This window comes from Typopeltis vanoorti, chromosome 24 (assembly GCF_054136105.1).
Source record: "Typopeltis vanoorti isolate ZY-2024b chromosome 24, IOZ_Tvanoo_1.0, whole genome shotgun sequence".
Classification (NCBI taxonomy): Eukaryota; Metazoa; Arthropoda; class Arachnida; order Uropygi; family Thelyphonidae; genus Typopeltis; species Typopeltis vanoorti.
In genome coordinates, this window is record NC_143572.1 from 22,446,886 (window position 1) to 22,471,115 (window position 24,230).

Here is a 24,230-nt window from a genome sequence, read left to right on the forward strand (position 1 = left end):
ATTTTTTTCTTCTTCAAACAGAGTCTTTTCTCACGAATTTTTTCATTTAATCTGGTTAAAAGATCACGATAATATTCCCCAGTTATTGTTTTATCCTTTTCAAAATAATTAATAAACAAAAATGCCTTTAGCATCCCAAAACACTGATGCCATGACCTTTCCTGCTGATGGAACCGACTTTGTCTTCTTTGGTGCTGAACAATCAGCTTCTGTCCACTGTTTGGATTCTGGTGTGTAATGGTGAATCCAAGTCTCATCCATGGTAATAAATCGAGCACAAAATCAGTTTTATTCTTCTTAGAACGCTCCTAGCACCGATCAGAGATTTTCATGCGAGTGCGGTTTTGATCTGCTGTGAGCAATCGCGGCACTCATCTTGCTCAAACTTTTTTCATATGCAAGTCTTCGTGCAAAATATATCCTGCACGTTCTTTTGAAATGCCTATAGTCTCAGCAATTTCACGCACTTTGACTTGCCGGTCATCTAACACCATATCGTGAACTTGATGAAAGATTTCTGGCTGTGTTACACTTTTTGGACGTCCTTCACGTGGATCATCTTCAAGGCTGGCACGGCCACGTTTAAACTCGGCAGCCCATTTCTTAATTGTCGAAAACGAAGGAGAAGAATGTCCATAAACCTTTATGACCTTCGAATGAATTTCTTTTGGCGTTAAACCTTCTTTTACAAAGAATTTTATAACCGCACGATACTCAGTTTTATCTGTTTCAAGGGATACAGACAACACTTTTGCTTCAGACAGCTGTATAAAACAACGACTTGAACTTGATAGAATGACTTGCAATTTCACATGGATGCTTATGACAAATGTACCAACTTTGAAAAAAAAAAATCGTGCCGATAGTGTTGCCATCTATGGTCGAGGCCGAGAACATTTCAACCCGCCGTCGTATTTAAACAGTAATTTGTTTCAAGTTGTATTCCTGTATTATTAATGCACTGCCATTCTTTTAGTATTTCGTTTATATAAACACATATTAATAAGAATTGGTGACAGGCTGCACCCCTGTCTTACTCCTCCATTTATTTTTATCCAGTCTGTAGGTGTGTCTTTGGTTTTCACTGTTGCGATGAAAGAAAAAAAAAAAGATAACCAAAAAAAAGGACAAAAGAGATACAAGGGGAAAAGTGAAGAAAGAAATAGAGAAAAGGAAACGAGAAAAATTTGACAGGAGAAAGGGAAAGAGAGAAGGAGGAGAAGAGAGAGAAAGACAAAAAAAAACGATCATTTGAAGAAACAGAGAAGGGGGGAGAAACAGAAACAGCAAAAAAAAAGAGAAAGGTAGAGAGGAATATAGAAAACTGAAAGAAAGAAAGACAAATACAGACACAGAAAAAAAAACAGAAAGACAGAGAAGAGAGACAAAAAGAAAAACAGAAGAAAAAAAGACGCACACACAAATTCACGAACACAGAAAAACAGACAGAAAGAGAGAAAGAAATACACTGATCTGATGAAAGTCTGAGAAAAGAAAGAGAGACAGATGAAACTAGAAAAGAACGATAGCGAGAGACTGGAAAACTACAAAGAGGAGAAACAGGCAGAGAGATAAAAATTAACTGAATATAAAAGTAGTAGGGAGGTAAAACTGCGAAATTGTTGGGGGGGGGGGAAGGAGGAAAAGTCCCCGATAGTTTCACCAACTCGTTTTGTCGTCAGTGATCAATGAGCAAGTGCGAAGGACAGACTCCGCTGTTGAGCAGCGGAACTGCAAGAAAGCTCTCGAAAAGGTTCACTAGAAACAGAGCCAGTTATAATTGCTTCGTTTTGTGCCGAATGAAGATCGCCGCGGGGGGGTTCACTGCTATCATTTCGGGGCACCTGCCGACATCCGTACGATTTTTACAGGCGACAAACCACAGCTTTCGTTGACATCGAAATGGAGACACGGGTATCAAGCGCGAGCAAACAGATGTCCCTTTAGTGGCGTCCACAGCAGCATCGGCGAGCAGGTAAACGACGCCATCTATTATCGGAGAGGGGACCCCCAAGTAAGCATAATCATGCAACGTGCAGGGGGGGTCAGCCGGATCTTGACAGCCGACACAGTTGGCACGTCAGTTTCCCGATGCGAGGCTAACGCTACCGGTGATCAGAGATGATCGATCTTACGCAAGGAATAGAACGATAAACACACCCAACTTTGCCCTGCTTGTGATGAAATGAGAGACAAAATAAACATAAAAATAGCAAACTCCTATTTAAAAATGAAAGCAAACATTTGATGAAAAGATAATCTTTGTGATTTAAAACTCGAGGTGGCCGACGTCCAAACATGCTGACAACTTGAAGCATTGCAATTATCAAGACCTGGAAGGGAGGGGGGGATGAAATTTATACTACAGGCCTAAGGGTGTAGATATTTCATGCAGAAACTTTGTTTGCTTACATTTAGAAAAAATGTTAAATAAGAATATAATTTCTTAGAAAGTATAATTTGTTTTGTATTTTAGTGAAAAGATTTTCAAAACTTTCTGTAATTCAAAATATTTTTAGTAATAAATCAATACACCTTTTTTATTTTTTGACCTACTCTTAATACATAATGTTGTTCAGGAGCGCTTTCAGATTGGCATTCTGCCTAATTCTCTGGATGTCATATATGAGATATGAGAAACTTTGGTTTTGTAGTGTAGCAGCTGAGACGTTATTATTATTAAATTACGGATTATACTGTATTTAAGAATAGCAGCAAAGGTAAGTGGATTGTAATTGCAAACGAGGGCGATTCGTTAGGCCTAACAGCCGTTAGAATCGCCATTGTTAACACATCTATTTCAGATTCATATATTTGCAGGAATTACTTGCGTTTATACGCAAATCGTCAATTATGAATGTGTTAGATTTGGACGCCCTCACAGATTCTCTGAATGAAGAGCCAGCGCTTATTCTTGTAAATAAACTTCAAAGGACGTTTAAGCTCAAATGGTGGCCATCAAACATGATAGATCCTGACGTCATTATAGACTCTCTAGATCAGTGGTCGATATCAACCCCCAGGGGTCGATAGAAAAATATAAGACATCATTGTACGGGTAATATTTAATTAGGTTAACTTGAATTAGCCCCATCCTGAATGACAACGCAATTAAGAGCGAATCGTGGGAACAGTGACATGAATAGGACCTGTAAGATGGAGCAAGGTCATGAAAATAGTTACGGAGGCCAACCAAGTAGGCCAAAATGACGTATTCACCAATAAACGGATGTCGGTGGATCCCACCCGGCCGGCGCGGCGGGAGCGAGATGGCAACACGTGCGCGGTTGCTTATTTACTTATACACGTATTCGATCCCAGTCTCATTTTTGCGCATGACATACAAGTGAGCATTAATGTTCTAAAATTCATCAACATACATATTATAATTCAATCGTTATTCATTCACGAACTAATCTCTATGTTGAAGAGTTGAGCAGGGCTGGTAGTAATACCAGTAATTTATTAATATCACTAGTAATACCAGTGATATTACTAGTGATAGTAATAGTAGTAGTAATAGTAATATAATAATATTTACTATATTATGCATACAGTAAACACTAACTATAAAATAAACAATCTAAAAACTCACATAAGGTCTTTTTCGCTTGTCCTATTATAATTACGTAATAGTAAAATATAGGGGGTCGATAAAACATCAAGAAACTCTTGAAGAGGTCGATGGTCAAAGAAGTTTGGCGAACCCTGCTCTAGATAAAGGACTGGCATTCAGCTTTATAAAGAAACTCCTTAAGAAGTTCGAGCTTGAATGACCCGGCTTCCTAAATTTTTACTCTTTACCCGAGACTGATGAAGATCAAAATGAAGACGCTTCTCAAATGGAGGAAAAATTAAATCTAGTAATCTCGGACTCTACTCATTCAGATTAAGGAGAGACGCACGCACGCAAAAAAAAAAAAAAAACGCAAAACTCTCGCCTCGGAGTCACCAACGAAAATGGCATGGATGAAGATGCCCCCAACACAGATTCCTCTGCCTCCACCAATGAAAAGGTATCTCCAGCCATTCTTAGGGAAAAGCAGAGATGGACAGCCTTAAGAACCACCATGGCCAACCTGCAGATAAATTACTTCACTGCCAAGAACACAGAGGAGGGCATCAAAATTCAGCCCGCCACAGTTACTGACCATAGACATTTAACCAAGGAGTTGGATGTAAGAGGTATACAATACCATAACTTCACACGTACCTCGGAAAAAATTTAAAAGTGGTACTAAGAGGAGTATCTGAAGACATTGAAATAGCTGCTGACCTCAACATGCAAGATCTGCCTCCCATAAAGGTCAGCAGAATGTACAGATCAAACAAGACCCCTATGCCTCCGGTATTGGTGGAAATACACAATATATATAAAAAGTTTTATAACTTGAAGACAATCTGTGGGCTTAAGGTCTCACCGGAGCCACTTAGGAAGAGGACCTCTTCTGGGCAGTGCCATAGATGCCAAAAATTTGGTCATGCCCAAATTTTGGGTGGCAACATCAATCTACCTCATTATCAGAAACGAGAGCCCCAGAAGCTCAAGTTCATCAGGCTCCTATTAGTTTGAACAAGATGACAGGTGTTCACCCACCATCAACTGAGCCCCCCCAAGAAAATAAATCTTCAACACCAAACAAGAATATATGCTGACGTGGCCCGCCCAAAAAAAGCAGTCCATGACCAGAATATGCCAAATTCACATTCAAATATAACACTCATCATCACCTCTTGTAAATATGTTACAGGATTTCAGTAACGCAAATCCATCACTAAGCACTACAAAAAGTTTCTTGCAGCAAACACAGTCCATTTTATCTGCACTCTCCAATGCATAGGAAAAAATTCACCCCAGATTCTCTAATGATTATTGCATGGAATGCCAACGGCCTTAAAAATAAAATACTAGAAGTGCAGGAATTCAATGACAGATATAATCCGGATATATTATTAATTAATGAAACTCACCTGAGACCTGCTGACAATCCTAAATTCAAAGGATATCAACTTTACAGGAATGATAGGCTGGATTACAGAGGTGGTGGTACAGCCATCCTCATCAAAAAATACATCAACCATCATGCTGTAACCATTCCTATAACCACTAATCTCGAAGTCACAGGTATCAATGTCATCACAAACTCTGTCGGAAACATAAAAATCTATGCTGCTTATAACCCACCATCAAAAACATTGCTGACCACAGATCTGGATGCTATCCTCGGAGTTAAACTACCGGTTATTATCGCCGGAGATTTAAACGCAAAACATCACGCCTGGAACAGTAGGTCTATAAATAGGAATGGCCGCATCCTCTTTAACTACACAAGCTCAAATTGCGCAACTGTGGCTGGCCCCTCAGTGCCAACTCACCACAGTCCCACTGGCTCATCCGACGTCTTGGATAGCTGTCCTTCAGAATGTTAACCTGCAGTACACCCTGGAATCATTGAATGAATTATCATCAGACCACATCCTATTCTGCTCCAACTGGGTTATAAGAGGGGACTTCCCTCTTCGCCTCACACCTTCATTCCCTGGAAAAAACTATCCAAAATGCTTCCAAAGTACATTGATCCCGTCCCTCATATTAATTCCAAGGAAGAAATTGATTCTGCAGTCAATAAACTTTCTGGTCAAATCAACACAGCCATAGCATCTGTCACCTCAAATTCAATTGCTTTCAAGCCTAAACGACTACCAGATGACATAATGAACTTAATGAGGGAAAAAATAAAGCAAGAAAAAGATACCAGAGTACCCCAAGACAAAAAATATCTTAACACAATGAGCAGTGCAGTGAGAGATGCACTTAAAGTCTACAGAAACAAACTATGGGAAGACAAATTAGCCACCATATCATCTGGTGATCAAACCGTCTGGAAGTTCCTGAGAAACATCAAAAACAAAAACAAATCTCTTCCTCCTCTCAAATCTGATCTGAACATTGTTTACACAGGTGCAGAAAAAGCCGAAACTATAGCTAAAAATTTAGAAAAACAGTGTAGCCCTTCATACAATAATCTAAATTTCAATCATATTTACAAAGTCCACCGCCACGTCAGATACGTGTTAAAACGGCCTGATACCAGCCAACTCACACCTACTTCCCCAGCTGAAATTTATGACATTATAAAGAACTTAAAGAATAAAAAAGCTCCAGGGCCTGACGGCATATCCAACAAAGTTATTAAACTGCTACCCCGTAAAGCCATCGTACATCTTACAACAATAATAACTGCTATGTTCAGGTTTAAGTACTTTCCCTCTGCATGGAAGTTGGCAGGCGTAGTTCCTATATACAAGCCTGGCAAGGATCCTCAGCAGCCTCAAAGTTATCGTCCCATAAGTCTGATTTCAAATGTGGGCAAAATAGCAGAGGAAGCTATCCTTTCCAAAATTCAACTTTCAGTAAAAAAAATTAAACATCCTTCCTTCAGAACAGTTTGGTATTCGCCAGTTTCACAGTACCACCCAACAAATTCACAGACTAATCGAATTCATTACCACGAGTTACAATTGGCACCAATACACTGGAGCAGTTTTTCTTGACTTAGAAAAGGCGTTCGACAAATTATGGCACTTTGGACTACTATACAAGTTGATTTTAGCTGGCATTCCATTAGATCTAGTCCAAATTATAAAATCATTTCTTAGTGACAGACGAATGCAAGTCAAACTAAATGATATATTATCTACCCAGCGGCGCATCCTGGCAGGAGTGCCTCAAGGGTCCCTACTGGCACCGATACTTTTCACGATTTACATGGCGGACATTCCACACAATCCAATTGCCCTATACGCAGACGACACGGCTATACTAAGCAGATCTATTAAACCGCACCTTGTCACGAAGAAACTGCAAGAAAACCTGCAGAGATTCGAGCACTGGTTCTCGGAATGGAGATTACAAGTAAACCCTCAGAAGAGTATCGCCATGCTCTTCACTAAAAACTCAATATCTCCCCAAAGATGACATCTTCCTATTTAATATCAAGATTCCCTAGAAAGCAAAAGACAAAATATCTGGGTGTACTGCTGGACAGAAAACTAACCTTCAGTCCACATATAAAAGCCTCGTGTAGAAAAGCATCAAGAATCATTGCGCAGCTTTACCTTCTTATCAATAGGAATAGCAAGCTGGATACCAAAATAAAACTGCTCCTTTATCAGTTGATGATTCGACCCATTATCACTTATGCGTCCCCAGCCTGGAGCCACACCTCAAGTACAAAGATCCTCAAACTACAGAGAGTGCACAACAAATGTCGCCGCATGATCTTAAACGCACCATGGTATGTCAGAAATGTCCAACATCTACTCTTTCCTCAGTCTTCGGCAGTAAAGTTCTTCTCAGCATCCTCTTCACATCCAAATGAATTAGTGCAACAAGCAGCAAATTATGACGAAACAGACTTCTCAAAATATAGGAGACCCAAGGCCATCCTACTTCCAAATGAAGATCTTTAAATCGCACCCACTCAGGCAGAGCACTTAGCTCATAAACTTTTCCTCACACAGCAATCCTTATTAGATAGCAGGGATTATAAAAGCATTTTGCTTCACCCTTATAGTCAGCAACGTCTTGCGTTGTTTTCAGATTGATACGGTCAATCAGCGCAGGCTGAGGCGGTGATTAATACCCTTGGAGGGGTAATGGATGGCAATGCTGTAGCAATGAAGTTCTAACAGAGGCTCGGCTCTTGCTGTTACCCTCCTGCCATGATCAGAGCTTTAATAGCTCAATAGCACTTTATCCATACACTGTCCTCTACAGATAACGGGGAAGATGAAAAGCATTCTTGCTTCGCCCCTTTAAGCCAGTCCTTATAAGGACTATAAGGATAAGGCTTTCAGATTATAATTTTAAATTATGATATAACCTACGTGTCCAGAGACCAAACAAGACTTCTTCGAACAACTTCAAACCGCCAATAAAGGTAGTCTCACACAAGGACGAGGAAATTTATCTTACGTCTGTAGAGAATGACAAACATCGAACCATGTTGGTTGAAAAGCAGGTATGCTTCTCAAAGTAGGCCAAATGTATTCGCGAATGTATTCATCAGCTAATGAGACAAATCCTATCTCCTGCATATGAAATCGATATGTTTTGATTGAGAAACATTAATGCTAAGTTCATATATATATATATATATATATATATATATATATATATATATATATATATATATATATATATATATATATGGGGAGAGAGAAGGGGACAGAAAATCAAAGGAGTTTTTATCGATTGTGCCCCTCGCAGTATGTTGAAGCTGCACTGCCACTGATTCCAAACGTACTTCGTCACCTCATGTTAAGCACACTTGAGTCTCAGGTTAGGCGAGCACAATACATCCCCCCCTTCCTCCCCTCCCACCTGCTCGCAGCACTGTTGTTACTCGTTCGCCGTGGCAGCGCCAGAATTCACGCGGCAACACACAACACCTCGTTACGAAATCACAATATTTCACATTACGTAACAGACCAATCAGGGCGGCTAAGGGTTCGGCTGCGACGAGAAACCAATGAAAGGTCTCACCAGACAACAGCCAACGGGTAGCGAAATCGTCAGCCGTGATCGCTGGGCGGTGCTGCCGTTTGTAAATGGTGGCGCAGAACGTCATATAAAACGTCGATGATCTCGACGAATCACGCCGTCGTGTTTCAAAAGACCTGGCATTTGGCACGCGGTCAGCTCGCGTTTCCTATATGACGATGATGAAACGGGCGCGCGGACGCTGTCAACCCTCCTCCTCCTCCTCTTAGTTTTGTCAATCTCCGTCCGTCAACGGTCAACGAAGACTACCTTCGACGGTTTCGGTAACGTCGGCACTTTGATTTTTTCCAAAAAGGGGTTCCGCTGTGAAGCGGGGCGTGCGGTTTTTCTTTGCTAAATGTTCTCGTGCGACGCCTTCCCCCTTTAGCGACAGGGTGCACAGGATCTCTATTCGGCGTCAATACCCCGAATATCGTAAACGTTCAAATCCATCCCGTTCAAGTCGCGCGACGATGACCGATCCCGATGGAAATCTCCCCATTTCCCCACGAGCTGAAAGCGTCACCTCCTCAACTTCAGATGGTAAGTCTGGAGTTTCTTCTTAACTTTTTTTTTTTTTTTTTTCTTAATTCCGAACAACGAACTTTACCTAATGAATTCTCGCTACTAAATAGCGCTGCTATGTTTTATCGTTTGCCATTTTGATCGCGATGTCAAGATGCCTTCGAAAGCATCTCATTCCACTCGAGTATGTTGTCAATCTCATATTTACATTGTTGTTAATTTCGAATTAAAATCATTGCCAGTTTCATAAAACTATGATATGAAATTTCCAAGAATATCATTGTCAAGTTAAAATTATTGTTGTAGTTTCAAGCTACAATTAGCAGAATTGTCGATTTCATATTAGCATTGTTGCGTCATTTTCCAATTTGCCGTTTTGGTAGTTTTTACTTTATGCAGTTTTACTTGTGTGTGTGTAATCATAATATAATGATTGCAGATATAATTCTTCTATAATCCAAAATTTTTTTATTAATTTGTAAACCACTCATATTACTTCTCGTAGAAGGTCAATTTTTGACGACATCAGTGTTATTTAAGTGAAGAAGTATCTCATTATTTTGTTTCTTCATTTTTTTTTTTTTTTTGACGTTACATAAGAAAGGACATTGCAGGACATACTCCTGTCTACCCCAGGATAGTACATCATAAATTACTACTTTATCAAATACTCCTCCCACATTTGTGCTAATAAAAATCGAGCTATTTCTTTAGAATATGAAGAACTCCTGAAAATAAAAACGAGAAACTTGTCGGCAATATTTAAGGGATCTCCTTTGACCAATGGACACCGGTTGATGCAACTTTTTTGCTTCCCGAAAGTCAGACGAAAATATAATTTGACCACACCAGATGCTAATTAAGATGACCCCGAGTTGTTCAGCACAACTAATTGTGTTGAACGCTATACATTTTATATCGTGTTTTTTCTTTATATTTATTTGAAATACACGAAGTAATACAGCTGATTATACAATACTTCCTTGCTCTTGGTCACGGGCCTGTACTTTGGAGACCTTTCTTCTATGCAGTCACAAAAAATAAACTAATTTGTATACTTGAATGTAAGAAAATTCTTAAGTACTTAAATAAGTTATATATATTTTTTTCAAGATCTTGCGTAAGTACCGAAATATATGACATTTAGTCTGATCGCAATAATATAAAACTTAACGAACTAAAATAAGTAACAACTAAAAATGACGCAACAATGCTAATATGAAAGGGACGAGAAAGCTAGCTATAATTAAAAAGTCATCTGCGTGAATAATTTGAAATCCACATATTAATGTCTTTGCATGTGAGTGAATGTGTGTGTGAGAGAGAGAGAGAGAAAGAGGATTTGCTGGTGGTCCTAATGAAGAAATAGTTCTTGGGATTTACGTGATTTTTTTTTTAATTAAAAAGTTTGGGGAACATTAACTTGAAGCAAGGGCTGCCATTTAGATTCGCATTCGCTTACTGAATAATTATGGATAATATTTATAATTATATCTAAATTATATAATTGCAATTTCATCATTAATTAATGAGAAAAGTATTTCGCAATTTTCAATTTCTTTCCAATTTTGGAAAATATATGACGAAAATAAATAATATTTTTCTCATTATTTAATGTTTAATTTTTATCAATTCCATTTTAGAAAATGTTGATTCGCAGTTTGCACAGCGAAGTACAATTTATATTTCATAATATTTTTAAAACACCATAAATGGGGGAAAATTGCTGAAATGCTAAACTAAAATAATTAGTTATCGAGATTGGGCCAGCATCAAATCATTCGTGGATCCTTGAATGATTTGATGCTGACATAGTATAAATACAACAGCATATATATATATATATATATATATATATATATGATATATATATATATTGATATATATATGATATATGATATATATATATATACGTGAATAGAACAATAATAGATAAACATCGGCTATACCAGTATTTTTGCAGAGTTACAAACGACAGCCTTCAGCATATTATAATAGAAGACTGGAAAACAAACGAAATAGTTTTTCTATTTCAGTACTAAAGAGAAAACTGAGCATTGAGGTGCTATTCCCTTGAAAGTTGGCTTTGTTTTGTCTTTCTGTTCTGTCAATTGCATTTCCTCAGAATAGTTGATCTGTTTCGTACCAATATTTTGGCAGAAAAATTGTATCGCCTCTGCTTTAGACCCGTTAACTAAGCCTTGCTTGAATAATCCTAGAAAAATATTTTTTTTGTCGCAGATGAATAGTTGAATATTGTATTTTTCTATCTAATTGATGTAAATTAGATAGAAAATGTTTGGAACTCTCTCTCTCTCTCTCTCTCTCTCTCTCTCTCTCTCTCTCTCTCTCTCTCTCTCTCTCTCATATCTCTACTCTCTCTCCCTCTCTCATATCTCTACATAGTAACAATACTTATTGTTGCCAAAGATACAATTCCGATCGATGTTAATTGATTTAATGCCTGCCTATTGTTGAAATTTGTCAATTGTTGTTATCCAACAATACCTGGGCAACAACAATAATTAAAACCAAATAGATAACTATAGTTGAACATGAATACAGTAATAATAGATAAACATCGGATAGCATTTTTGCAGAGTTACAAACAACAGCCTTCAACAAATTATAATATAAGTAACATACAGAAACTATCTTTCTAACATCCTGTGCAATATAATTAAGGAAGCGTTTATTGATTCTAAATGCATTTTAATCTGTTAAATCGGAATCCATCAAAATGATCACTCGTTCCAACAGAGTGTATAACCAATAATGACTTTCATAGATTCAAAATTGTCTTTAATCGAAACCGGAGTGCTCGGAGGATGTGTGAAATCAGTTGATATGTTTTCCGCTATTGAGATATTCCTTCGCTTATTTTAAATACCAAGGAAGAACAATGGGACATCGGAAAGAAAAAATACCTAGACCGATGGAAATATAATGACATAAAATTAAGATATAAAAGAAAGAGGGCGTTGTGATCGACATGTATATCTTAGTAATGAAGTCGTAGCTTCAGCCTTGACTACTTAAATTCGACATCAAGTTCCCAGCATCACCGTGCAAAGTTAGACACTCACAGTATTTTAAAGTCGTCGCGATTCAAGCAAAGAAAAGAGGTTTGAATAGATTCTTTCTAGTGTGAAGATTTCTGTTTCTGCATCTCGTTGCAATAACTTTGTGCTATCCTACTTATCTTCTTAGCAATTCGGCATTATTGGGTTGCTCCAGTGTGCTGAAGTTTATAATGAAATTCAAATACAAAGTTGTGCACACGTAGTTTGATGGAAGTCTGATCGCGCGCGTGCAGCAGTAAAAGTTTTATCGAATTCACACAAAAATAACAGAAGATTATTCTATTTTAAAACTTTCGTACTTAAATATTATTTTGAATCCATTTGCGAAAGAAGAACAGCCGATTCTTATCATTGCAAGGAGAGTGTCAAATTTACAATGAATTTATTTTAATTCGCGCATCGACAAGAGTATTTATTCTCGCGATCATCCCAACAATGAAATATATTGCATTGTTATGAAGAAATAAAACAATGATGAGCCAATCAGCGGACATTATTATAGACAACAATAATCTACTTTGTTCATTATTGAAAAAGAAAAGCCAAAAGAAAATAATTGTTAGTATTTGATCATTGTTGAAAAGAGCAATCGACATTTGATTGTTGTTGATAGAGAATGCCAAAAAAAAAAAAAAAAAAGCAACAATCGACAATATTTGATTACTGTTGAAAAATACAACAATTACTCATACGTGATTATTGTTGTCTTTGTTTTGCAGTGTTTTGCAATAATTAATCTTATTTTATTATTTGTTTAGATTATTTATTATTATTCGTAACAAGTACTGTATGTTTATATTATTTCGAATTTATTATTTGTCTACATTTTTTTTTATTAAAAATAATTTGATTTAAACTAAGACTCACAGAATTCGATACTGTGTAGTAAAGATTGTGAATTTTAGTAAAAATTAAGGCATCGCGCGCGCGCGCGTGTAGATACGAAATGCGAACTATTTTCGTTTCGCACATATTTATATCGACTTTTCAAATGAATGATATCTCAATTTCTCAAACGCTGTATCTCATCAATCGAGCGTATGTTCTGTGGCTGGTTTGGATGTTTTCAGGATTTTTTTGAAACAAGTCTTACACACTTCGAAAGGTTGTCTAAAGCAATCTTTCACAAACAATCATGACTTGCACGGGATTCGAACCGTTAATCTTTGCTGAAAAATTTTCAGCTCATCTACCTAGGCAGACTTTTGGGAGGGAGGGCCTCCACCACTGTACTAAACAAGCTAATCTATTTCTGAGGCTGCATTACGGAGAATCATGTACATATGTAAAATCAATCAATCAATTGATATAAACTGCAGAAAAAGATAAATATATATGAGTTTAACGGTCCCTTCTTAGAACAGACAAGTAGGACAATTATACTAGTTCTTGCGTATCTCCTTCAAACCAATGATAGAAGGATTAGTATAATAACAATAGTCGTTGCAACAATAATGTAGTTCTATATCATCATCTTTAAACAATCGTTGTTACTATGACAACAGCAGTAATAATAGCTTGTTGTATTTTCATATCGTATTTAATATTCCACTATTGTTAGCACGCATTGTTGGCTAGTTGATATGACAATGGTATTGTTGGGTGGCTATCAATATAATTATTCTTGTGTCATTGGTTAAATAAAATCATTGTAGTTGCATTGCTCATTTAAAAACAATGCAATAAAGGAAAATAATATCATAGCAAAATTATGCAGAATATCGACTTGACAAGGAATTTAAAATTACGATACCCTTCTGCCTTGGTATGAGGCCAGCTAACTCATCTTTATATAAAACGTCGGCTAGAAAATAATTGTAAAATCAAAATACTTTGTTATAAGTACACAATAAGAATATTACGGTGTATGTCATGTATCTATGGCGATACGCATTGTGCGTGCTTTATTTCATATCAGCCAACAGATCGCGATCAGTGTAGTAAATCGAATAAAAGTAAATCTAACTATCATTATCGATTGGTTATTGATCTATCTATCTTTAGTATGCACCGGAAGTTATAGGACATTCTTATTTTTCGTCAGAATTCGCCATACTTATTGGTTGCGACTAATTTCAATCGCTTTGTTCAAGTGACCTTAATAACCTCCGTAGCTCAATCGGTATACGATGCCACTTGGTTGGAAAAATCCACATTCGAATCTCGGTTACGATTTCCACAACCTTTAAAAACGTTTTTTTTTTTTTTTTTTTCATTTGAGAAAAAAACCCTTTTACCAAGTTAAAAGGATTTTTTCCTTTCCGGAAATTCGGGTGTTTCGTCCTGAAGAATACACGCAATCAACAAATACAATATGCTGTCCTCTCATCTTTGCTTCTGTGGTAATTTAAAACAACTGACACGGGGGTAGAGTATTACCCAACTTCTACTCTCTCTTTCTCTCTCTCTCTCTTACGTTCCATAAAATCGTATGCAGTGCTGCATCCAGTAAATGATCATTTTTAACTGATATTTTGATAACTTCTTCAAGAAATATTCATTTTCTGGAGTTATATCAGTGAAATACAATTATTTCCCCCTCAATTATCCAACGTTTATAGTTCCTAATTTTATCCCGTGTGTGTGCGTGTGTGTGTGTGTGTGTGTGTGCGCGCGTGCGTGTGCGTGCGCGCGCGCGTGTGTCTTAGTCTTAGATACTTTTGCCTTGGATACTGCTGGATCATACTGTGATATGCATATTCGGTGTAGATCATGATTAGATATGAAAGAGGTATTCCAAGACTCCTTCATTCATAAAAAAGTATTGTTGATAGAAATAGCTTCTTGAAGAAAAAAGGACGTAATCTTTGCAATCTATGCAACTTGGTTGTTAAATATATATATATATATATATATATACTGTATATATATATATTTTTTTTTTTGTGATAAATGTTTTAGGAGGTAAGTTGACATGCATATCTAAAATCAACGCTGTAACGTATTGTTATTTGTCTTGAGATGTCTCTTCCGAATAAAATAAAATAAATATTCATTTGAATACAATTTTAAGGGCTTTTATTTAAGCTCATTAAACCCCGATCTAGAAATCGGTTTCATTCCGATCAGATCCCAGTTTAAAACCCCGGCGTTCGTTCTAAAACGTTATTAATATTGAATTATATAAACGAAAACAATGGCGAACTCATTCATTCTTCAATTAAGCTCGAATTTTAATATTTGATTATAATTCTTCGTTGGCAATTCGTGTTATTATTCCGTAATACCATCGCCAAACAGATAAACTAGCCGTGGAACACATTGCAGTTAGTACATACGATACATTTTGTCACCGACTCTTCACTTACATCTTTAAACAGAGAACGTAACCAAAGCATTAAAAAATTAGAAAAAAAATAATAAAATCGTAAACGGGATGTTAAGTCGGAATTTTCCTGGAAATAAATGAAATGAAAAATGTAGTGAGTTTTCTCCAAAGAGAGAGAGAGAGAGAGAGAGAGAGAGAGAGAAAAGTATATTGTTGCTTGAGTGGACAACAATTCAAAGCACAGCTCACAGACATAACTTATATTCCTCGTGGTATATTCATTCAACTCTACCATTCTATTTATAATCTGCTGCGACTGTTAGTCTATGGGTGATACATTGTTGTCCATGAAATTGACTGTTCATGTATAATGACGTCATTCCTTTCATCAATTATTGAATCTCTTTTATCTGGCCAATGAGCACCATTTTGCACGATTTAATTATTAAACCTTGTTCACTCTAAACCAAAATTGAAACGGTCGTGCCAATTTTAGTGGAAATAATTATAGGTTTCTCTTACTTACTTCCATAGTGGTATTATGCCAGATGAGGTATTTCCCGCCTACTAAGCCAAATATTCCGAAGCAGAGCATCCGCTAGTTGGGGGAAATGAGACATTTCCGTTCTAAGCCGGGGAAAAATTCAAAAGCGCCGATTAAATACCAATAATCATTCCAAAGTGCTTTGATTCATGAAACTGTAGTCAGTGCCGACCTCATTAAGAGGGGTTAAACATGTTTTTATAATGTTGCTAGAGTTAAGGAGGCCGAGAAAAGCGCTCGCTCCAAACACAGCAACGTCAGGATGATATAACTGATGTAAATATAATAATAATAAATGCTATTTTGGCTCCATCAGTTTACAAAAGTGTACAAGTCTATCACCACATAACGAAATATGAATTCCACTCGTTACGAAGTTAAGCCTAATCAGGGGCGAATTCTCCATGCTTGCCATGCTTGTTGCGCAAGCTCATTAATTGAGAAAGAAGTAATATTTATTTGTTAATAAATGCATGCATTTATAAGCATTCCGTTTAGGCTTTTATTTTTGTAGACAGAAGACGTCTTAAGCTTGCGTGGCAATAATTGAGCTTTGCGTTGTGTATCGAAGGCCGACGCTAGTCAAGCTCTACCTTGGCTTGCTCGGTTGTGGGAGCATCCAGGTCCTCGCTTCAGCACTGATTTCATGTCATCTCACCCTGTTGCTTAAACACGGGCCATACGCAAAGTAGCTCTAGCCAGCCGTTTACAAGTGTGCGTGTTGCTTGGGAATATTACGTTACAACCAACTTTTTATGACGATGTTATTGACCAGTTCATAAAGAAGAACCGCAGGGTAGAATTTGTATTCAAGTAGCTAAATTGAAAAAGATAAATATCATTTGTGAAATAAATATTGTATTTGTATGATTAAACGTACATAAATTTCTAAATATATAGTTTTAAATGGTCAGTAATTCATTATTTCGCTAATCAGACTTCAATCACACCTCTCACTCCCTGAATGATGATAAGAGCAAGCGTGAATTTCAAGACCAGCATTCGCCCGTGAGCCTAATAATATGCAAGCCAACAGGGGACGTTTGCATGTGCTATGACAGAATCTATCAGATCAAAATCCTTGTTGATAGTAATAATTATGTACTTGTGGTGTTACTTGAAGCATTTTATTTATTTTATTTTTTTTTGAGTTGATAGAACTGCCCAAGTTCCCGAACTTATGAAGGCCTTTCTCACAGTCACGGGTATTTAAATCGAAGAGTAAATGAAAAAGACCCGGAGCTAAAGGGACTTTCTCTCCCTAGTGTCATACCCTCTCTCACGACATCACCATAGTATCTCCATCCTCCACTACGAGCTTGATATGATCCCACGTTAAAAAAAAAAAAAAAAAAAAAAAATCCGACTCGGTTCAGACGATAAAGATTGATACCGTTGTTTCGAATCTGATTTCTACGGGAAGTCAATAAAAATCTTTCACAAATGCGCGCCGACCCGTGGGCCAAAGCGTTATTGAATAGGAGAGAAGGCGTACGCCTTGCCGAAGGGCCTCCATAACAATCGAAAATTAATTACGTTAACGGTTAGGCTGCGGGCGGGCATTTTGTGTCGTCGGAAAAGTGCACGGGGACAGTGTTAAGGGGGCAAGTAGAAGGGAAACATGAGGAGATGCGGAGTGAGGGGGAGGGACCGAAAAAGGGGGGGTGCTGATTTCATCACTGGTAATCTCCGCTACAGCAAAGTTTCAGTCAATCAATTCAATTAGGTTAGCGCTTGCCCCTAAGTACTTCGAATTAAAGAGAATCACGACCTAGAACGGGGGCAACCACATTCTCATTTGCATCTTTCGCGTGGCACTTTCAATACCCCGCGTCTCGATACGTGTCCTTTTATACAAATACGACTTAATTCGCCAAAGCACTTAAAGCAGCTTTCATTGGATTTCGTTCTTTGACTTTGCAGACGGAACTTGAGAATTGCACGAATTAGATTTCACATTTTTCCAGCGTCGGCTGAAATACTCATTGTAGAGAGAGAGAGAGAACAAAAGTACTATCTCTCTCTCTCTCTATCTATGTGCACATATTCACCCACCCATCTCAGGTAAACGGGTTAATCTTAATCAAAATTCTATTGAGAACATTGGAAAGCAAGGACACCCTCCTTACCCCCTCCTCCCCCATCACACTCCCCCCCCCCCTCTACCCCTAGAAAGAGACGTAAAGTGGGCACACTTTTTCGTTTTCCTATACTGGATTGTTTGCGTTGAAAATTAAATTCACATTTTATGGCTGCGACCAGCTGCGCCACTACTTACGACAATAAAGGCCCACCTTATTGTTGTCACGTGGGAATAATTAGCCCCAAACTCCTTGATGACATTATTAACAACATCCCGATGAATTGTTGGCATGTTTCTGTTCTATTACCGATCGTCGCGAACAAAGTGTTTATTCCGATGTTACACAGTACCGAAACAAAACCTTTTACGGGTTGGGATTGGTTAGAAAGAAAAGCCTTTGTCGTCTCTTCCTTTCTATAAAAGGAATTTCACTATTTAGGGACTGTGGAGTGCGTTTACTAATTTTGATAATTTAAATTTTTGACTTCCTGCTATTTACATGGAAAGTTACGTTTGCTATCTACAAAGAAATCCGCTTTGTTGTTCTAAATAATGGAATAGTAGCGTATTATAAACCAAGTAAGCTGAAATGTATTTTGATTTTCAAATACTTTAACGTCATATATGTATATTAGCTTAATGTAATGTTTTAGTGTTTTTATGTTAGTTTCGTAAAGTACCGCTAGAGGGCTCTGCATACTTGGCTTTGCCAATTCCTGAACTGGTTGCTTATTTCGTCTCTTTTAAACGTAATTCTCTTAAAATAATTTGTGATTTTTGATTCCCCACGTGGAGGTAAGAATTCATCCCTTCTCGGGGTTCTTCTTATCCCTTCTACTCATATCTATTATGATAACAAACAAACTAGTGATAACAAGATACCCAATCAAAAATGACTACGTCGTTTACAGTACAGTAGTTCATGGAAGTATGACGTCACATTCGTCCAATTAAATATCGAGTTTTGTAAAATTTCATATAAATGTGAAATTGAACAAAAAAAAAATTTTTTTAAACAAATTCACTTGTTAAAATTGCTATGTCTATTTAAAAAAACCATGTAAAATACAATAAGTGAAAGAAAATAAAAAGGAAAAAAAAAACTTGTCAGAAGTGGGGTTCGAACCCACGCCCTCATAAGAGGACCAGATCTTAAGTCTGGCGCCTTAGACCACTCGGCCATTCTGACACATTTATAAAATCTTTTAATTTTTAAGAAAGCAGGCATGAAATCAAAAGCGTACAGAAAATGATCGTTAATTATTATTTATTCTTATTTTTTTTATTCAACTGACTTATCTCTAGAATAGTTATGTTATTTTATTATTATTTGTGATATATTTTCGAATCAAATGTTTACTTGATTAAAAGCTTTTGCTAGTAATAGTTAATAATTATAATAATTTTTATGAAAGTTTTTCATAGAGGGTTCCATGAAATATAAATATTTTTATGTGGGGTCCTCAGTCTCAGAAAGTTTAAGAACCTGTTCTACGGAGTATAACCGATGCATTGCATATGAGTTCACCAGACCCAAGGAGATCTCCCCCCTCCCATGCGTCTGTATAGATGATAACAATATTCTTACAGAACTAAAGATTATTCGAATAAAACATAAGACGGACGCGTATTTGTGGTGGTGGAACTGCTAAGGACAACATGACGACCACCTACAATTAAGATAGCTGCAAGTACCATCCACAGTTTCCCAAAAAGGTCAATGGTTGGTTGTTATTACATCAAATTTTGCTTGTTTTAGTGCATTACGTTACTTGCGTGTATCTCATGGAAGCTTAATCTAAATGGGCGTTTCTTTCTTGCGTGTTCACGGTTAATTAGTTTTTTTTTTTTTTTTCTACCGACTCAAATGTCTTGTAACGAGTATACATCCAAATGTTCAGAATTCACTTGATTGAGCTGATGTCAGTCCGATTGCGCAAAATGTTCTGGCAAAGATTTAGACTCCTCCTGTTTGTGCTGACGAAGGAGAGGAGACACACACACACACACACACACACACACACACACACACACACACACACACACACACACACACACACACACAGAGCGTCATAAACCCGAGTGTGACCTTCGAAATCACCTTCGTGCGACTTTGCTGATCGCACTTCTAAGAAAGTCGGAAGGGTAATAATATATTTAGGCTTAGTAACCTCGCAACCAGATGTCTAACAGATCTGGTGCGTATAAGGACGAGGATATCGAGAGTATATTCCGAGCAATGCGATTGCATCCGGCCTGATCCCCGGACTTATCTCTTCTCTTCATTTTTCCGTGGAAAGCCCAGACTTACGTTCGAGAAATCACGTGAACACCCCCCCCCACTGCAAGTAACGAGCGCATGAAAATCATCCACTGACCACTCGCTATATCGTTTCATAAGATTGTTCGCCACTTGACAGGCGATCACTCTATTCAGGTCATGAGGTGCATCCCTTCCAAAGCGGAGGTCGGACGACATTCGATTAAGCGGATATTCCGTCGCCGCTTCAAACAGGCACTAAATCCCCCCTAAATCACCAGGCAGCAGTGGGTCGCGGAGCTGTAAGCGGAGAGGATTTCTCCCGTACACCACAATCGGAACGCTCGCACACATCAACGCATTCAATTTTCGTGGCCGAGCTTAGCGAAAATCGTCTGTTTTTCTGAAATGCTTTTGGGTGGACTGCGGCCGTTAGGCGAAGCGCTTGCGTGACATTTTGACACGGAACAATCCCCCCGCGTTTAGGAAGCTACGGCACAGCACAACGAGCACGTCTGGGAGGATCATCTTTAGAAAACACCGCAAATGATGATCGACCAGGTCGGCGAATGTGTCCTCTTTTGTCCGCGCTTCAAATCACCTCCGATGGACACAATAAAATGGAATAGAATGGAGAGAAGGTGTGGGGGAGAGAGAGAGAGATGGAAGGGGGAAATGAAGAGATAGAAAGAATAAAACAAGATACCGAAAGAATAAAGAAAAAGAGAGAGAGAAAGAGTGAATGAGAGAAAAAGTGGCAACGAAAGAAAATAGAACGATAGAAAGAGAGAGAATGAAAGCAAAGACGGTGAGATAGACAGATAGGGAAAGAATGAGCGAGAAAAAAAAATGACAATGAAAGAGAACAGAAGGAGAGAGAGAGAATGAAAGAAAAGACAATGGAACAGAGAATAAACACAAAAATAGATAGATAGAGAATGATAACATGAAATCATAGGGAGAGAATGAAAGAGAAAGAGGATAAGAAATGCAAGAAAGAGAGATAGTGAAAGAAATAGAAAGAAATACAAAAATAAAATTAAGGCAAAAACTAAGATGATTACATCGTCTCTGTCTTTGACTCCACTAAAACGAGAAGATACAGAAAGAAAGAGCAACCAAAAAAAAAAAAAAGAAAGAAAATGAGTGAACTAAACAGGAGAGAGAGAGAGAATGTAATAAACTCTATGCGTGTTAAAGAAAGAGAGCTAAATAAAATACAACAAGGATAGAAAAAACTGAATAAACGAAGAAACGGAAAGAATATCAATGTCTGTGGAAAGTTTTTTTATCTTCGGTGTAAAATACGTTAAAGATACCAAGAAATTTTATACTTGGTTTTAATGCCTTTCCTAAGTAAGCAAAACAAAGTTTTTCGCGTGAAATATATTCACGTCTGAGCTACTTGCATATAGAGGCTGATGACTTCGTACCACTTGCCTTAGTATGTATCCCATAATGCAAAGCACACCCCCTTTCAGGCGTGTATAATGCAGTACATAATGGGAAGGGCCACTACCCAGACCGGTTTCGACCTTTATTGAGGTCTCTTCAGTGAGAGCCAGACCCGGGAGAGATACCAAGGTTGAAGTAATGCAGAAGTCGCATATATATCATATACAAGTAGACATATATATATTCTTTTTTTTTTCCACTTTAGGGGACACTTCCCACTCTCGCACTCCAAGCACCATCGGGGGAACAAGTTCCGTTTCTCCAGACCTCAACGGGCCGGAATCTCCGAATTCATGTCCGACGGTGTCGGTGCACGGATTCCATCAGTCTCAGACGCTTCCTGGTCCTCCTCCATCTCAGATGATCCACTCGCCCATGTCCGTGTCTACCGCTCATCTGCACCACTCGATGGCCGACAGTGCAATGGTCGGTCCGCCGGCCAAACGAACTTCTCCAGGTCTCACTTGTGTCGTGTGTGGGGACACTTCCAGTGGCAAACATTACGGCATCTTGGCGTGCAATGGATGCAGCGGATTCTTCAAACGTAGCGTTAGACGAAAGCTTATATACAGGTAGGTGAGAAAACTGCGTTGAATTATAGCTTCCCCACGTTTAGTTCGTTTCGTTGATATTAGCGCTCATCAGTATAAGGAATGATTGAAATTTTCATTATTATATTAATCTACTGTTGGAGCATCAACAGAGAAAATAAATACAAATTAAAGCGGATAAAATACGTCCTTCTGTCCAATGATATTGATGACTATTTATAAAAAAAAAATGCTATTTTTTTTTATTTGTAAATACCTTGGTTTCCAGTTCTGATGCATTTACAATGTGCAATTTCTGTTCATTTCTTTGGTTACCTAGGTGTCAAGCCGGAACCGGAAATTGCGTCGTGGATAAGGCACACAGAAATCAGTGTCAGGCATGTAGGTTAAAGAAATGTCTGCAGATGGGAATGAACAAAGATGGTAAGTACTAAATACATACTGAACAAAGATCATTTTATGAAAATGCAACGCAATTGCCAAATAAATAAGCTGTTTATTTATTTTTCTTATCGGTATGCACACTCAGAAAACATCAAAAGTGTAGCTGTTCTTGTATACATACGAAATTGTCAAATCATTCTTAACATTGTACCATCATGCATGCGCGCGCGCGTGCTTACGCGAAACCAAATTGCAGACCTATTTAGGATCACGTGTTATATATGCCCATAACTTATTAGATTATCACTAGGTGGCAGCACAAGTGCGGTATATTAATATATAAACGGAGATGGTGATTTTTTTTTTTTCCTCACTGAACGCATTTAATAATTCCAATAACTAAATCCATTTTTTATTTCTTTATTTATTTATATAAAAAACTCTTAATATTATACAAATGTAGTCACTATCTTGCCTTATTCTGTCATTAATTCTTCCCCTTCCCGGACCCTGTATGAGTACAGCGGTACAGAATGAGAGACAACCTCGAAACACCGCCACGATCCGGCCGGAGACCCTGTCGGAGTTAGACAGCGAGCGTCTGATTCGAGACGGAGTTGCCGCGACAGTTGCTGTAGGGGTGTTCCCGCCTCCGCTCCCAATTCATCGAGTCCTGCCAAATTTGATCACCGCCGACAGCACAAGAGCCAAGCTGGAAAGAGAAGACGCCAAAGAATGTAAGTATGGCGAATAAGAAACGGCTTTTTTTTTTATTTTTTTTATTTCTCTGTCATTGAAAAAGAATGTCATGAAGCGACAAGTAAATTGAAAAGTCGAGTAAGCTGATTGGTGAAGTAATTTTGAGTTATCGGCATTTATTAATATTTAAAACATAAATTTAATAAATGCCGATAGCGCGGAAAATTACTTGGATTCAATTTTTTGCCTTTTTTTTTATATTGTTGTCCTCTAGTCCCACTGGACACCATCTCTTTGACAATTAGCCTTTGATGCTGTTGTCAATTTGTATTTTTGTTCGCTTTTGGTCATTATTCTTTTGTTTAATTAGCCTTTGTACGTCTAATTAGTCATATGTGTATGACTAGCCTTTGTCTCCGTGGTTCTTATTCATTTTCCATCTGGATCATTGCCTTTTATTCATTAGCCTTTAACATTATTGTCCTTGATGTATTTAGGCTTTGCCATTGTTGTCATTTGTGTATTTCATTCACTGTTGTCGTTCTTTGTGTATTTAGGCTTCATTGTTGTTATGGTTTGTTCTTTAGCCTTCATTGTTGTTGTCGTTTGGTGGAATTAATACTTCGTTAATCAATTTCAACAATACTTTGAAATCACCGCATTTCAATCCAGTTATCTTTTAGCGTTGTTATTTTAACAATTAGCCTTTGAGCGTCATTGTTTCGTGAATAGCTACCGTTTGACGCCATTTTCACCAGTCAGATTTTAGCATTACCGTGTTTTAGTCAATTAACTTTATGATCTGTTTTTTTTAGATGAATTAATAATTCTCT

The 24,230-nt window shown here is 37.7% G+C and overlaps 1 protein-coding gene and 1 non-coding gene across 2 annotated transcripts in view; one reads left to right on the forward strand and one right to left on the reverse strand.

Annotated features, from left to right (window-relative positions):
• The window catches only part of LOC150092996 (photoreceptor-specific nuclear receptor-like), a 119,739-nt gene that overhangs the window by 35,119 nt on the left and 60,390 nt on the right, over positions 1-24,230 (forward strand). The window contains exons 2-4 of the mRNA XM_090414125.1: positions 21,969-22,335; positions 22,634-22,737; positions 23,223-23,435. Of these exons, the coding sequence (XP_090270251.1) occupies positions 21,969-22,335; positions 22,634-22,737; positions 23,223-23,435 (684 nt within the window). The remainder of the gene's footprint in view (positions 1-21,968; positions 22,336-22,633; positions 22,738-23,222; positions 23,436-24,230) is intronic.
• On the reverse strand, positions 19,154-19,237 carry TRNAL-UAA (transfer RNA leucine (anticodon UAA)). The gene has a single exon. It is a non-coding gene; the product is annotated as a tRNA-Leu (tRNA).